Source organism: Bufo gargarizans, chromosome 5 (assembly GCF_014858855.1).
Source record: "Bufo gargarizans isolate SCDJY-AF-19 chromosome 5, ASM1485885v1, whole genome shotgun sequence".
Lineage (NCBI taxonomy): Eukaryota > Metazoa > Chordata > Amphibia > Anura > Bufonidae > Bufo > Bufo gargarizans.
In genome coordinates this window covers 400,043,496-400,059,647 of record NC_058084.1, presented here as the reverse complement: position 1 = coordinate 400,059,647, position 16,152 = coordinate 400,043,496, and the positions used below count along the sequence as shown (strand labels likewise).

Sequence of the window (16,152 nt, the reverse complement as noted above, 5' to 3'; positions counted from 1 at the left end):
TATAGTTTTTTTTATTTTTTGAGCGATTTTCTTATGTAGGAGCTCATTTTTTGCGGGATGAGTTGACGGTTTTATTAGTACCATTTTGTGGGATATATGCCTTTTTGATCACTTGGTGTTGCACTTTTTCTGGTGTAAGGTGACATTTTTATTTTTCCTGGTGTTTATCAGACAGGGTGGATCACGTGATAAATTTATAGAGCCGGCCGTCACAGACCCGGCAATACCAAATATGTTCTTTTTTTTATTTATTTTTTTATTACTTAATTAGTGCATTTATTTTTTTTACATGTGAAACCTTTTTTATAAAACACTTTATTTTTATTTTTTTTATTTTACACTTTGCGTCCTCTGGGGGACATTTAACTTCCCTTTTTTTTTTTTTTTTCTTACTATTGATTTCTGACATAGTAGCCCCAGTTACAGGGGAAATACAGCCCCCAAAGAGGCTGTACAGCAGAATACTGCGCTGTACAGCCTCAGTGCAGGGCTGATCGAGGTCTGTGGAAGACCCGACAGCTCCTGTTCTCTCCCGGCCCTGGCAGTCACATGCCTACCGGCCCGGGACAGGAAGCGCGTAGCCTGATCTGTATACACAGCGCTCGCTGAGTGCTGTGTATACAGCGACCTAGAAGGCAGGGACACCTGGGAACTGTCCCTGCCTTCTCCCTGGGGTACCCCGCTGTCACTGACAGCAGGTTCCCGCTCGGCAGCTGAACGATTAGCGTGCAGCTGCCATCTCTGAATGGACGTTTTAGAATGTTCATTTAGAGATAAACAACCGCCCATAGGACGTTTATATCCTATGGGCGGTCAGGAAGTGGTTAAGTTCCAGATTTTGGGTGCATGCCACGTCTCCGAGGAGAACTCGCATTGTCCTAATGCTCTGGCAATACTTGGAGGGTACTTTTATTATTTGAATAAGGGGTATAGCGTGTAATACCCCAGATTGGTACTACCATTCCTACACCCTGCTACTGTCTGTGATGAGCTAACCATAATGTCATCTGGATATTTATTCTAGGTCCTCTTACACTGTGCATTAATTGTTCTGCTATGTAACTGTTATTTGTTGTATTACATGTTATAGGCCTGGTTCACCAGCAGGTGGCAGCGTATGTGGCAGAGAGATCTTTAGATAGAATGGAACTTACCATTCTATTCTCCCGCCTTTTGGGCAGAAAGGGCTGCAGGAAGTTTTCAGTCAGTCTTAGTCTAGTCTAGAGTTGGAAGGAGAGGAGAATCACCCTTACAGATTAACCGAGTGTTGCGAGGGGGTCAACAGCCAAAAGCACCCCACTCCAAAGGTACCAGAATCAACTTGCACTTCGGATGCAAGTTGATTCAAGTAAAGCTGTTCAACTTTATAAAAGTCTGTACTCAACTACATCTGCACCTCCACCATTACTCTCCCCTTTATTGCTTCGAAGCCAAACCCTGGTGAACGACGATTCAGGTAGGAGCTCCATGACACACACATAAAACTCAAATGAAAAATAGAAATTGGCTGGCTTGCGGTAATTTGATTTTTTTTTAAACTAATACATATCTTAAAATGATGAATTTCACATACGGTATGTTTAAAACTATAAGAAAAAGTTCATTTTATATAGGGTCCCTTTAATGCGGCGCTCTCGCATAAAAAATAAAAATACAAAAATAGCAGCTAGTTTATAGTCTGGGCGTGTGGTTTCAAGTGCCGTTGGTCTGAATGGATTTATTACACACTGAATAGACTTATTACACACTGTGTTGGCTATTTGAATGTATCCACCTTCATAGACAGATCTCTACAGCAATCTAGATATATTGTTGCCTCATATGGACCTGATTGGTTAGTTGGACAGTCAGTGCTTTGTTAGTTATACAGTCATTCCGCAACTGACTTAGCCACTGTTTTACTCACAGTCGTTACCAATAAGCCCGCTCTCTCCGTGGTTCGTCTCCTGAGTTGTTACTTTAGATGTGCCAATCTTTCTTGCGCGTCTCCCAGCGCTTGCGCACTTAACCTGTCGGGACGCCAGCAGCTTGTCAAAGTCTTCTCTTCGCCTTGGTACTATATGTCTCTATCCACACCACCAGTTCGATAGCTGCCAAACTAGACACGTTTTGGAACTTTACAGTTCCTTTCTCAGTGGTATAGAAAAAATGCAGGAATTCTAGGACCCAACCTTCAGTTTTTTTATACTCATTTCGGTAAAAGCTAATATCTGGACCTAGCTGCTATTTTTGTATTTTTTGTATTTATTTTTTATGTGAGAGCTCCGCATTTAAAGGGACCGCATATAATATAAACATATGTGAAATTCATGATTTTAAGAAATGTATTAGTTAAAATAAATGCTAATTACTGCGAGCCAGCCATTTTCTATTTTTCATTTGGGTTTATATTTGCACTGAGGGGTGGACTGTGGACTGAGCTCCAGAACAGTTGGTGAGCGTCCCCTAAAATTGGAAAATTTTACGACACACAGAAAACTGTTGGGGCTGCACCCCACCACTTGGCATTCCTAAAAACCTGGGACGCGATCGGGCCTGGGGGGGGGGGTGGCAAGTTGCAAGTGCAGTTTTCTTTTTTCAGGAGCAGGTTAGGAAATGAAAGCTGCTCTCTCTCTTTGGTTATAATGGGCAACTAATGTTTTTCTATTAGATGGTTTTGATAAGTGAGGCCCAAAATAATGTCTTCTCATCAGGGTTTAGTATAACTACATTTAAAAAGCACAATCATGGTTTATGAGCATTACTGAAGTTTTTTTTTCTAGAATTACCCCCTTCCAATTGCATATATATAAAAAAAAACATGGCAAAAACATTTTGTTGTGACCCAGTAATACCATAATGACTGAGCATAATCCTAGAGTATATTTTAAAGTGGCAGAAAAACCACCATCATCCACAAATGCAATCTACAAAGTGTGGAATCCATGGCAAATATCTAGAAAATAATTTGGCGCATTTCCTAAAATTTACTACAAATAGCGTGGTGTTCAACAGGCAGGAAATGCTCAAACCCATATGCAGCTATGCACATATATACAGGGGGGCAGATCCTGCACTTGTGGCCTGTTGCTAATGGCGATCCCCAGTAAAAATGCATACAGTGGAGGATGCCCACAGCGGACCACAAGTACCACAAGAGACATCTTACACAAGATAGCAATTGTGTGGATGTGATAAACAGTATAACAATCTAATAACAAGGACAGGTGCGCTCTGCGTTCTTACTAAGCCCTCAAACTGGTGTTACAATTGAGAGATTAGCCGACATATCGTACTATGAGGACATGTCTGAGCCCGAGCAACAAATATGCCATGTCTGAACAAGGCCATACTATTCCGAGGTTAACATTTACCTGCTGTAGTTCCTCTACAAATTTTTGATGGTAAGGGTTGTCCCCGCCTTTTGATCGGATCAGGTTAGCTCCTGTATCTTTACCAATGACTTCTCCAGTATATATATTTTTGAAGAGACTTGTCAATAAATGTGAGACATCCTATGAAGTGCACAAATAGTAGAAATATTAATAGACCTACCACAAAACATGAAAATAGCTCTAACTGTTCTTGCTTTTTGAATATGGGCACAAATTCCCATTGTATTCCCTGGGCAATATTTTCAACTAGGCACTGGAGGTCCAGTGCCTAGTGTGCCGCCCAGTGTGTGTGTGTGTGTGTGCTTCCCTCCTGGTAACCTGGTCGTGGACATGGGAGAGTGAGGTTGAGGTCAGTGAAGAGCCGGTGGCGGGAACAGGCTGCTGCAGAAACTGTGACGCTCAAAGGCAGTCTGTGGCCTACACATAATGCAGAGGAGGAGGAAGAGAGAGGAGAGGAATTGTCCTCCCTCTCCTCTGCACTATGGCACTTACGCTGGGTTCAGACCTGAACGTTCGCGATGGAGTGCTCTGTATGCGCGATTGTACGGGCGTTTGCAATCGCGCATACAGAGACAAGCGAACGCCCCTTTGTCGCGCGTTCCCGCTAAAGTCTATGTACGGGAACTCGCGACAAGACGCCCGAAAGAAGCTCATGTACTTCTTGGGGCGTCGGGCGTTTTACAGCGCGATCGTACACGCTGTAAAACGCTCAGGTGAGAACCATTCCCATAGGGAATCATTGGTTCTTGCCTCTTGAGCATTTACAGCGCGTAGGAACGTGCTGTAAAACGCTCAGGTCTGAACCCAGCCCAAGTGTTAAGCTGATTGGTGTAGCGGCAGTGAGGGGGAACTGCTACTCCACCAATAAGCTCAGTCACACTCTAGTGGTAGACATGGCCCACCAAGGAGGATGCAGGAACTGTGTGACTCAATCCACCTGCCCTCCTCTGAGCACCATTGTTTGTCAGTGCCACAGACCTCCCGCTCCTGAGGATAGAGACAGACACAGCCTGCTAAGTAGGAAGCAGGAGAGCCCCAGAGCCGCACTGTGTGACTCAATCTGCTGCCCTCTCTGAACATCGCAGCCTGCCAGGGCCAAGACTGCATGCCCCTGTGGCAATAACTAGAAGCCAGCAGCAGCCGTGCAACCCGAGAAGCGAGCACAAAAAAAAGACCCGGAGTTATACATGCCCCTACTTAAAAGGGGTTGTTCCACAAATAATATTCTACAGTTTTTAAACCAGCACCTGGATCTGAATACTTTTGTGATTGCATGTAATTAAAAATGTATCACAACTACTGAGTTATTCAATGAAATCTATCTGTATAGCGCCACCTGCTGTTTGTTCTTTTTCTAATTTCTCTGTCCTGCTCACTGAGAGGGAAGCACAAATTCAACTGCCACCATATCCAGCAGAAAGGACATGCTTGAAATAAATCTTGCAGAACAATTAAAGCAATGAATGGGGAGATCACAGGATCCATGTGAGATACAGGGCTATGTAAAGAGGTTGTCATGTACTATATGAATAGTTTTCATTTATTTACATTATTCATGGGATAACCCCTTTAAAACAGTCTGTCACCTCCAAAATTAGTTTCAAAGTAAGCATACCACCATGTAGGGTAGGTACCCTGAAACGTAACCATTACGTTTTTCTTTCGCCCTGGGTGTGTGCATCATTTCATGGGCAGAATAGCCTAAAGGGGTTGTCCGGGTTCAGAGCTGAACCCGGACATACCCTTATTTTCACCCCGGCAGACCTCCTGAGCCTGGCATCGGAGCATCTCATGCTCCGATGCGCTCCCGTGCCCTGCGCTAGATCGCGCAGGGCACAGGCTCTTGTGTTTACAATAACACACTGCCGGGCGGTAACTTCCGCCCAGCAGTGTGTTCGGTGACGTCACCGGCTCTGAGGGGCGGGCTTTAGCTCTGCCCTAGCCGTTTTACTGGCTAGGGCAGCGCCAAATCCCGCCCATCAGTGCCGGTGACGTCACCGGGGTTCCTGTCAGCCCCATAGAGAGCCCCGGTACGTCACCGGAACTCAGAAAAATGCCTTTGCCCTGCGCGATTTAGCGCAGGGCAAAGGAGAGCATCGGAGCATGAACTGCTCCGATGCTCATGTCAGGGGGGCTGCCGGGGTGAAAATGGAGGGATGTCCAGGTTCAGCTCTGAACCTGGACAACCCCTTTAAAGGAGTTATCCCATCTTAGATAATGGGGGCATATCGCTAGGAGAACGGAGCTGGGGAGAGTTGTGGCTGGAGAACCCCGGGTTTCCTGGGGACCGTCCAACACCAGGCACAGCTCCCCACCTCTTCCACTGAAGTGAATGGGAGCGCACCGTGCATGCGCGGCCACCACTCCCATTCATTTCTATGGGGCTGACGAAAATAGCCGAGCCAGCTATTATCGGTGGCTCCATAGAAATGAATGGAGGGCGGTTGCGCATGCGCGGTGAGCCCTCCTCAACTTTCTCCTGCTCTGTTCTACTTGTAGGTGCGGGTACCAGAGGTGGGACCCGCACCTATCAGACAATAGGGACATGTCCTAGCGATATACCCCCTTTGTCTAAGATGGGATAACCTCTTTAAGTGTGCTGAAGGCTGGGCCTAGTAAAGAAACAAAACCTTATGGAAATCTGTCAGTCCCCACACAATTCAATAGTAGCATATGAGTAGCTGATACTGTTACAACTGAACCCACAAAGCCAAAATGAACAAATGTGAAGACCCTCAAGAGATCATTCACTATGGACATCCTCTCTAAAATGTGCGCACATCCCGCCTACAGCATTTACTCTGTTCTCTTATAGTATCATACCTGGTTTTTTTTAGAAGAAGGTTTCGGCCAGTACATCGCAGGATCTGGGGACAGGTTAATTCTCGGAAGAACCTCATCTGTAGCCATCCTGTCTTTGTTTCCAGTACTTGAAATTACTACACAGCAAAACAAACCTGTTTTAACAAGAGTATTTTAACAGTAATATAGATTGCTTCTGAGATTAAATATTAAATAGAAGAACTTTCAGAAGACCATTCAGTCCATGTCCCTGAAACTCCACAAGTCCAAACAACGCTTTTTTGAGGGGCTACAAGGGGCAGTTTTCAGTCCTCCACTGCTCCTAGGTTACCCCACCACAGCGATCATTTCAATACATGACTGTAGCAGCCAATCACTGGCTGCAGCAGTGACGTCAATAATGTCGTATTCACACACAGGATAAAACAGTGCGGCATGTGGCACCATTTTGTGTATTAAAATACTGGATCACACGGTGGAAATCCAACGGACTCCATCAGAGTCAATGGAGTCCATTAGGGGCCGACAGATCAACTGTAATTTTCTCTAAAGAACAATCTAAATAAAGAGTACCAATGTGTATGTGGCCTGAGGTGGACATCTCACTGCTGCCGCCAGTGTATGACTACCATGATCAAATGACATCTACAAAAATCCCATCATCTTCCACAATAATCACATGCGCGTTCGTGTCCGTAGGACTCAAAATTTGATTACTTTTTTGCTAATTTAAAGCTGAAGGACATTCAACATTGCCTGTACGCCAGAAAACTGGCATCAAAAAGTTGCAAAGCTTGGTGATCACAGAGGACGCCGCTATCAACAGTGGCCTCTGAGGGGTTAATGACCATGATCATGTTACCATGTTAGTCTTTGTGGCCAGGACCCATGTGGTCCTGATTGGTTACCATGACAGCCTGGGGCCTTCTGTTCTTCCCAGGCCTATCATGGCTAACTGACTGAAAAGTCATGCCCAAGACACGGCTTCTCAGACAGGCTGTCAGAATACCATAGACTGCAATAGTATTCTATTGCAGTCTATGGGACAAGTGATCAGAAGACTGCATGTTCAATTCCCTAAGAGGACTAAAAATTACAGTGTAAAAAAGAAAATAAAAATAAAAAAACACGAAAATATTAAAAATTCTAATCACCCCCTTTTCCCAATTTTAAATAAGCATCATTGGTATCGCTGCGTTCAAAAACATCCAAACTATTAAACCCTATGCTTTACATGTACGGCGTTATGCGCCTGCATTTGTACGGAGCGGACCTCTGCAGTGAGCCCGCTCCATATGCGTATGATACAGCCAGTAACCGGCCGCAATGACAGGGAGCGGCAATCACTCCCCCGCCCCCTTCCATTTAACCCCTAAGGTGCGACGATCAGCGTTGGATGCGGCTCCCTCTGCAGTGAAATCGCGGGGCTCTGATCGGTTGCTATGGCAGCCTGGACGCCGCTGAAACGATCTAGGCCTGTCATAGCAATCTCCATACTGAGCTATGCACGAGGCAGAGCTCAGAATGTAGAGTGTAAAAATACTATTCACCCTAATAGATCTCTATTAGGGTGAATAGGAGAAGGGATAAAAAGATCCCATGAACAAGCCCCCTGGGGGAGGGGGGCTAATAGTTACTTAAAAAAAAAAAAAGTAAAAAAAAACAAACATCTAAATATTAAAAGTTTAAATCATCTCCCTGTCCCAATTTTACAAATAAGAATATATAAAGAATTTTAAAAAAATTAGGTATTGCCACGTCTGAAAATGTCTGAACTATTAAAATATATTTTTAAATTTCCTGTGCGGTAAACGCCGTAACGGAAAAAAATTCAAAAAAACGCGATTCACAAATTTTTTGTCATCTTGTCACCCCCCAAAAAAACTGTGATCAAAAAGTCGTACATACCACAAAAACTGTACTAATAAAAACTTCAGTGTGTTATGCAAAAAAACAAGCCTTCTTATAGCTCAGTAGAGCGAAATATAAAAAAGTTATTTTTAAAAAGTAATTAAGGAAAATAAAAACGACACAGGTTTGCTATCGTCGCAATCGTATTGAGCCGCAGAATAAGGTCATAATGTCATTTTTAGTGCACAGTGAACGCCGTGATGTCAAAACCCCAAAAACCTTTTTTTTCCCTTTTTTTTTCAATTTTACCCCACAAAGATTTTTTTCCCCGTTTTCCAATACAAGACATGGTAAATTAAATGGTGGCATTAAAAATACATCCTGTCCTGCAAAAATTAAGCCCTCATATGGCTATGTGAAAGGAAAAAATAAATAAGTTATGGCTATTGGAATGTGGAGAGGAAAAAATGAAAATGCAAAAATGAAAATAGGCCCGGTTTTTAAGGAGTTAAAAGATATTTTCCTGTGCGGTGAAGGCTGTAACGGAAATAGAAATAAAAATGGCAGATTTTTTTGTTCACCTCGTCACTCTGCCCCCCCCCTCACCCAAAAAAATCTTTAATAAAAAGTATCCCCATATGTTTACCCTGCAGAAAAGAAGCCCTCACACAGCTCTGTAGACAGCAGTTTAAAAAAGTGGCTAGCTGATAAAATTAGTTTTTTTTCCAAAGGTTTTTATTTTTTAAAGTTCGAAAAAGATAATAAAAACTATATAAATTTGGCATCGCCGTAATTGTACTGACCCACAGAATAAAGTCATCATCTCATTTTGGGCACACAGCGAACATAGTCAAAACAAAACCCCAAAAACCTTGGTGGAATTACTATTTTTCTCCAGTGTCACACCACAAAGAATTTTAAAATAAATTGGGCCATTAAAAAATACAAGGTGTACCACAAATCACAAGCCCTTACCCTAAGTTCACACCTGAGCGTTTTACAGCGCGTTCCTACGCGCTGTAAAACGCTCAACAAGGAGAAACCAATGCTTCCCTATGGGAATGGTTCTCACCTGGGCGTTTTACAGCGCGTATGAACGCGCTGTAAAACGCCCGACGCGCAAACAAGTTCTTGAGCTTTTTTGGGGCGTTTTGTCGCGCGTTCCCGTACATAGATATTCGGGAACGCGCGACAATGTGTGTTCGCCTGTCTCTGTATGCGCGATTGTAAACGCCGGTACAATTGCACATACAGAGCGCTCCTTTCGGAACGCTCAGGTCTGAACCCAGGGTTATACCACTAGGTGAACAGAAGGAGGACAGCCTATGGCTCGTGGAATCCAATAAGGATAAATGGAAAAATAAACGTAGGCTGTGTAAAAAATTTTAAATAAGGGGTGAAAAACTGCCCTTCAGAAGCTGGAAACGTTTTGTTACAGAACCCCTGGAAGTGGTGATGGAAGCCATGCTACTCAGCTTTTCCAGAGTCAGAAAATCAATGAATACAAATATTCCTAATTTGATAGAGCAGAGCCATTGTCCCTGGAGTCCGTTATGTCACATTCTGTCCTAACCTTACACCTTCACAGCAGTTTCCCCCCGAACCTCCCGGACCCCCGGTGTAACCCTGCACACACTGAGAATCAGGCTGTACTTACAATAGTAAATGGACTTGTTGCTGCGGAGGAATACATAAGACACGACCTACTCCTCAGCGTCCTGCGGTTGCCGTAGTAACGCGGGGCGGAGTGATAGCCTGGCACAACCTATGTATCCGGCAGTTCAGCTTCCTCTTCCAGGCCTGAGGACGCCCATGCTCGCCACCTAGTGGAAGTTCCTTGTAAGTGCTCGGCTCTCTCACTGGCCACAGGATTTTTCTGCTCTGTTCAGGAGACTTTTATTATTAGATTTACATTTTATTGGTGCTAACATTTATATTTTTTTATCACATGATAAATGAAAATAAAATGTTAATAAATATATAATAACATACAATACGGAAAATGCATACCTTCTGTTCAAAAAGAAAAGTGGTATTTTTCCTCTTATTTTACTGCCCATCCTGGTGTCCGATGTTTCCAAATGAAATCCTCATAACTAGTGATCAGCGAAGCGAGAGTCGGATGCTACATCCAAAGTCGCTTCACTTAAAACGTCAAATTTATGCTGCACGGAGATCCGTCGCCGTACAGCATTAAAATGTACAGCCTCCGATGAGGCGAAGTTAGTTATTCTGGAAGTCGCGCAAGACTTCGTTGAATAACTTCAGTACTTGATTTATAAACTTTAAAACCACTTTAATACTTGGAACCGAACTCTGCTTCGGTTCCAAAGTACCAGTCGGAACCGAAGCAGAGTTCGGTTCTGAGTTTTAACGTGGTTTTCCAGTTATAAAATCAGTTACCAAAGTTATTCAACAAAGTCTTGCCCGACTTCGCGAATAACTAACTTCGCCTCATCGGAGGGCGTACATTTTAATACTGAACACGGATCTCCATACAACATTAATCGGAAGTTTTGAGCCAAGCGACTTCGGATGTAGAATCTGAAGCTCGCTTCGCTATTTTTCTCAGCAGTGCGGGCACATATAAGAATGGAACCAACACAGATGCCTTCAGCTGCCGAGCGCACATGTAACAGGTCAGCCAGCGTCATAGGTACAAATCTGCTGACAGATGCCCCCTATAATCTGCTGTGACATGCCAAGTTTCAGTCTGGTAGGTGACATCACATGTAAAGATGAGTGAAGTCCCCAAAATTCTTTTGGGTCCAATTGGATCAAATCAGCTGTCAGATTCAATAAATTCAGCCTGAATCAAAAGTCCCCCAAATGTCCTGAGAAGTCGTGTGTGATATTCTGAAGTCTCCTTGGACTTTATCCAACCCCTTTCAAGCTCTTTAACACCAAGCCAGCATTAATAAAGTGACAGTGACATATATTACTCTGGCTAAATGGATAGGAGCCGGTGGTAAAAAATAAGCCTGTAAAAAAAAAAAGGCAGTCAGATTTTTTTTTATTGCTTTGTAAAATTATAACAGTCAAAAAATTATCCCTTTATTCACAACTTCCTCCACTACAACTTCATGTGCCAGTGACAGTCTGTCCGATCATCCTGGAAAGTGGAGGAGCACTCCCTTTTTACTAAAGATGTCAAAAATGATCACTTTTTCAGGAGCAGTTTCAGGGTTGTTATATTTACCCTGTGCAGGTTAGGGTTCCCAGCAGCAGCAAACCAGTATTATTTTATGCACTTATATATCGCTACTATATTCTGCAGCGCTTTACAGACATTAGCATCAACCTGTCCCCAATGGGGCTCACAATCTAAGGTCCCTATCAGTATGTCTTTGGAGTGTGGGAGGAAACCGGAGAACCCGGAGGAAACCCACACAAACACGGGGAGAACATAAAAACTCCATGCAGATGTTGCCCATGGTCGGATTTGAATCTAGGACCCCAGCACTGCAAGGCACCAGTGCTAAACACTGAGCCACCGCGCTGCCCAGTATGAAACTTAAAGGGATAGTCTGGTAGGTAAAATGTATCCACAGTATAGGGGATAACTATCAGATCGTTGGGGGTCCTACTGCTGGGTCTCCCACCGATCATGAGAACAGGGACCCCATACCCTGCATTTGTCTCCAGAACTCCCATAGAAAAGAATGGAGCGGCCGTACACATGTGCGACTGGCCGCTCCAGTCATTTCAGGGTAGCACCAGGGGGAACGGAGCCTCCGTTCTCGTGATCGGTGTGGGTCCCAGTGGTATGACCACCACGGATTTAATGGTTATCCCCTGTCCTGTTAACTTTAATGCGGGCCTTGTTTATCCTCTCCACCGATCGCGCCTCCCGCCAACGCCGTCTAGGAACGATGTCTGACCACACCACTACCATCCCGGGAAACAACGACCACAACCGTAACAGGTCAAACTTAATATCCCGGATTAATTCTCTCACCGGCTTCATGCCCAAATCGTTCCCTCCAGCATGCAGCACCAATACATCCGGAGGCCGGTCCAGCTGCACAAAGCGGTGAACCTCCCTCAAACCCCCCCCCCCCCACAACATACCTTGGTAACCCAGCCACCGGATGGCCGCCACCTCCCTATCAAAGCCCAGCTGATGACCATTCGCCGCACATCGGCCCGTAACGCCCCCCAAAAAACGAACGAATGCCTGATAATCCACACCAAGGCCGGGGGGACACCTGAAACAAGACAAACATAACAACTGCATTAATGCCGAAGCCTGCAACCTGCATCCCTTACAGACCGCCCAAACGCACATAGGATCGGAACCTACCCGATTCCCACTGACCTATCCTCTTAATAACCTCCTCACTCATACCCCGACGGGCTGCCTCCGTCGTCGCCCCAATCCGGAACGAGTGACCCGTGTAACACCTCGAATCAACCCCCAATTCCCTCAAGCACCTCTTCAAAACCGCCAAGAACTGGAATCTGGATAAAAAAGGACCCATCCGCATGCTGCAAAAAGGGGGCCGCACCTTCCCCCTACCCAAGCGATACTCCCGCAGGCAAACGACCGGACACATCGAGCAACCCGGCACTACAAACAAGCAAACACTGCACCCTCGCCCCTCCTGATCCGTTTTAGACCTACGCAGCCGGACCACCACCCTGTCCTGAAAGATATCCACATCCTCACCCCATAACCCCCCGGCACAACTAACGCTCCTACTCACCAATTCCCCCAACCTAAACGCCCCGAAAAAGGCCAGCGAAAATGCCGCCTTGAACAAGCTTACCTTCCCCCAAGAACTACAGACAACCTCTAACCGCCCCCCAAGATTTAACAACAGCTCAAACGACACCGGTAGCCACCTATCCTCCGTCCACCAACCCCTCCGTCAACCCTTCAACACCTGCTGAACCAAAAAAGCCTTTGTACAATCCACCAGCCCCCGCAGCTTGAAACCAAAAGCCAAACCCGACATGCACCTATTTACCTGAGCCACTGACCACCCTTCATCTTTCTTCCATCCCAAAAACAACACCAAGGGAACTTCACCCGCATCCACTCCCACTCCCAGCATGCCACACCAACTCACCCAGCCATCCCAAGCCTCATCGTATGCCGCCAACGTACCGTCCGTTAGGGAGGCCCTGAATAGCCTATTCACAGTACCTCCAAGATCTCCCACAGCAGCCCCGGACACTCCAACCCGGCGACCTCCGCCCCTGGCACCAGCTGCCAAAAGCGCTCCCACTGCGAACGAGAAAGAGCATCCGCAATACCGTTAGAGACCCCCGGCACATGAACCGCTACCACCCACACATTCAACGCTAAACAACGCAATACCATATGCTGCAACAACCTAACAACTGGCGGGGATGAAGCAGACAAATTATTAATGGCCTGCACCACCCCAATGTTGTCACAATGAAACCTCACCTTTTTGTTACGAAACTTATCCCCCCACAACTCCAGTGCTAGCACAATAGGAAAGAGCTCCAACAATGCCAGATTCCGAACCCAACCCCTTACCCCCCACGACTCATGCCAGCTGTCTGCACACCACTGCCCGTTGCAGTAGACCCCAAAACCAACTCCCCCTGCCGCGTCAGAAAACAAATCAAAATCCACACTATCCACTGCATCCCCCAAAACCAACGCCCTCCCCTTGAACTCTGACAAGAACCTAGCCCACACTTCCAAATCCCTTTTCAGCTCGCGCCCCAAACGAATAAAGTGATGCGCTGCCGTCACACCCGCGGTCGCCGCAGCCAACCTCCTGCTAAATATTCGTCCCATGGGCATAATACGACATGCAAAATTTAACTTCCCCAACAACGATTGCAAATCCCTCAAACGAATCTTAACCGACCTACCCACCCTGTCGGCCTCCGCCCGCAAATCCCACAACTTATCCTCCGGCAACCTACACTCCATGGCCACCGTGTCCAAAACAATCCCCCAAAAACTCAACTCAGTCGTAGGCCCAACCGTCTTCCCTTCTGCAAGCGGCACCCCAAAGGACTCAAACACCGACTGTAACGTAGAAAGCAACAGATGACATACCCGCAAATCCGCAGGACCCAAACACAAAAAATCATCCAGGTAATGGATGACTGACTTGCAACCCGAAACTTCCACCACCACCCACTCCAGGAAAGAACTGAAGGCCTCAAAATATGCGCATGACAAGGAACAGCCCATCGGCAGACACCTATCCACGTAAAACCCCCCATCCCAAAAACACCCCAATAGATGTAAGCTATCCGGGTGCACCGGGAGTAGACGAAAAGCCGCTTCAATGTCTGTCTTCGCCAAAAAAGTCCCCGAACCCAAACGCCGCACCCACGCCACAGCCGCGTCAAACGAGGTATAGACCACCGAACACAATTCAGGATCAATACCCTCATTGACCGACGCCCCCTTTGGGAATGACAAGTGATGGATCAGCCGAAACTTGTTCGGCTCCTTCTTTGGGACCACCCCCAACGGCGAAACCTTACAATCAGCGAACGGCGGAGCCTCAAACGGTCCATCCAACCGCCCCAACAACACCTTCTTTGCCAGCTTCTCCGACACCACCTCCGCATGCTCCCCTGCCGAGCGCAAATTCCTACCCGTAAAGGGTGTCGGCCCTGGGTCCGACGGGATACGAAAACCAAACCTAAAACCATCTAACAATAACTGAGCCGCCGGCCGAACAGGATACCTATTTAAAAACGGCTCCATCCTTCCCACCCGTACCGGCGTCAAACCCTTTTCCACTAGATTCCCCCCCTCTCGGTTTACCCCCGCGGAAACATCTGGACGCCCCATGAGCCCCGCCGCAGGAAGTGCACTCGTGCTTGAACTTGCACTTCGCCCCGAATTTACAGTTCCCTTCATTAAAAAGGAAGCACAAACCCTTCACCGCAGCCGTTGACAACCCCGACTGCCCTGCCCCGCCACCTGCTTCCCCCCAAAAGGACTGCCCATGCCGCCCCGGCGCCATCACCCGCATCCACAAACCAATATCTTTGTGGTCCCACCGCATGTTTGGGCGGACCACTTTCCTCTGCCTAAATTGCTCGTCATAACGAAGCAAGCCCACGCCCCCATACACCCGATACGCCTCCCCGATCGCGTCCATATAACAAAACAGCGCGGAGCAGCACTCCGGCGCTTTTTCCCCAATGACGCTCGCCAGAATGGCAAACGCCTGCAGCCAGTTAGAGAAGGTACGCGGAATCAGCCGATACCTGCGTTTTTCATCCTCCTCTTTTTTTCCGTCCTCTCCCCTTGCCCTATCCAACTGAAATCTCTCCAGGGGCAACAAGGAAAAAATCTCCATATACTCCCCATTCCAAATACGCTCCTTCACCTCCTGCTTCAAATGCACCCCTAATGGGCCCTCGAAACATACATATACCTCCCCTTGCGCCGAGTCATCAACTTTCCGCCGCTCCTCTTCGCCCCCTGCTTGGGTCTGCACCGATACCAACTTTCCCCCCCCCCCGCACCTGCGTATTAGCAACCCCCGGCCCAACCCTCACCGGCACCGAAGGGCCCCCCCTCACCCCAAGCGGGCAACGGGGACAACCCTGCTCCCCCAAGGCCAGCAACCCAACCCGCCAAGCTACCCAGCAACTGACTGAGCCCCCCAACCAACTCCCCGTGGCTCCCCCCTGCTCCCCCCCCCAGGGGCGCTTACTACCGCATGTGAAGGTCCCACAGAAGTCTTACCTGGCTGCCCGGGCGCTGTGAACCCCGCAGCCGTCACTCCTGACTCCAGCAGATCCATCCCCAGCAACGAGACGTCCTCCTGCGCCGACACCACCGCTGACCCGGATCCCCGTACCCCAGCCTCCAAGGTGCTGGGTGCGCACGATGATGGTGAAGATGGCTCCTCCTCCCGCTGCTGCCTGCCAGTGCCTGCCACATTGTCTTCTGTATCCCAAGGCCTGGGCCCCTGCCGACCAGCTGCCAGCCCAGCCTCGTGTCCACACTGCCTCACGCTCCTCCGCCGCGCAGGCCTCCCGTCCCCCACTGAGGGGGGGGATCCTGCAGGTCCCGGTCCCGATCCATCGCTGCATGCTGGGGAAGGCAGGGGGCGGAAACCCCTGCCCTGCTCTGAGCTCCGCCGTACTGTGGGATTCCTCCCACGCCGAG

The 16,152-nt window shown here is 47.4% G+C and overlaps 1 protein-coding gene across 3 annotated transcripts in view; it reads right to left on the bottom strand.

Moving 5' to 3' along the window:
* The window catches only part of DLEC1 (DLEC1 cilia and flagella associated protein), a 77,302-nt gene extending 67,489 nt beyond the window's left edge, over window positions 1–9,813 (bottom strand). For 2 of the 3 annotated variants that reach the window (XM_044294229.1, XM_044294231.1), the window contains exons 1-3: window positions 9,685–9,813; window positions 6,198–6,313; window positions 3,354–3,494 (exon numbers count right to left, since the gene is read on the bottom strand). In XM_044294229.1, the coding sequence (XP_044150164.1) occupies window positions 3,354–3,494; window positions 6,198–6,284 (228 nt within the window). In that variant the 5' untranslated portion in view covers window positions 6,285–6,313; window positions 9,685–9,813. Of the gene's footprint in view, window positions 1–3,353; window positions 3,495–6,197; window positions 6,332–9,684 lie in introns of all 3 variants that reach the window. The other variant, XM_044294230.1, reaches the window with a different exon arrangement.
* Between the last annotated feature and the right edge of the window lie 6,339 nt (window positions 9,814–16,152).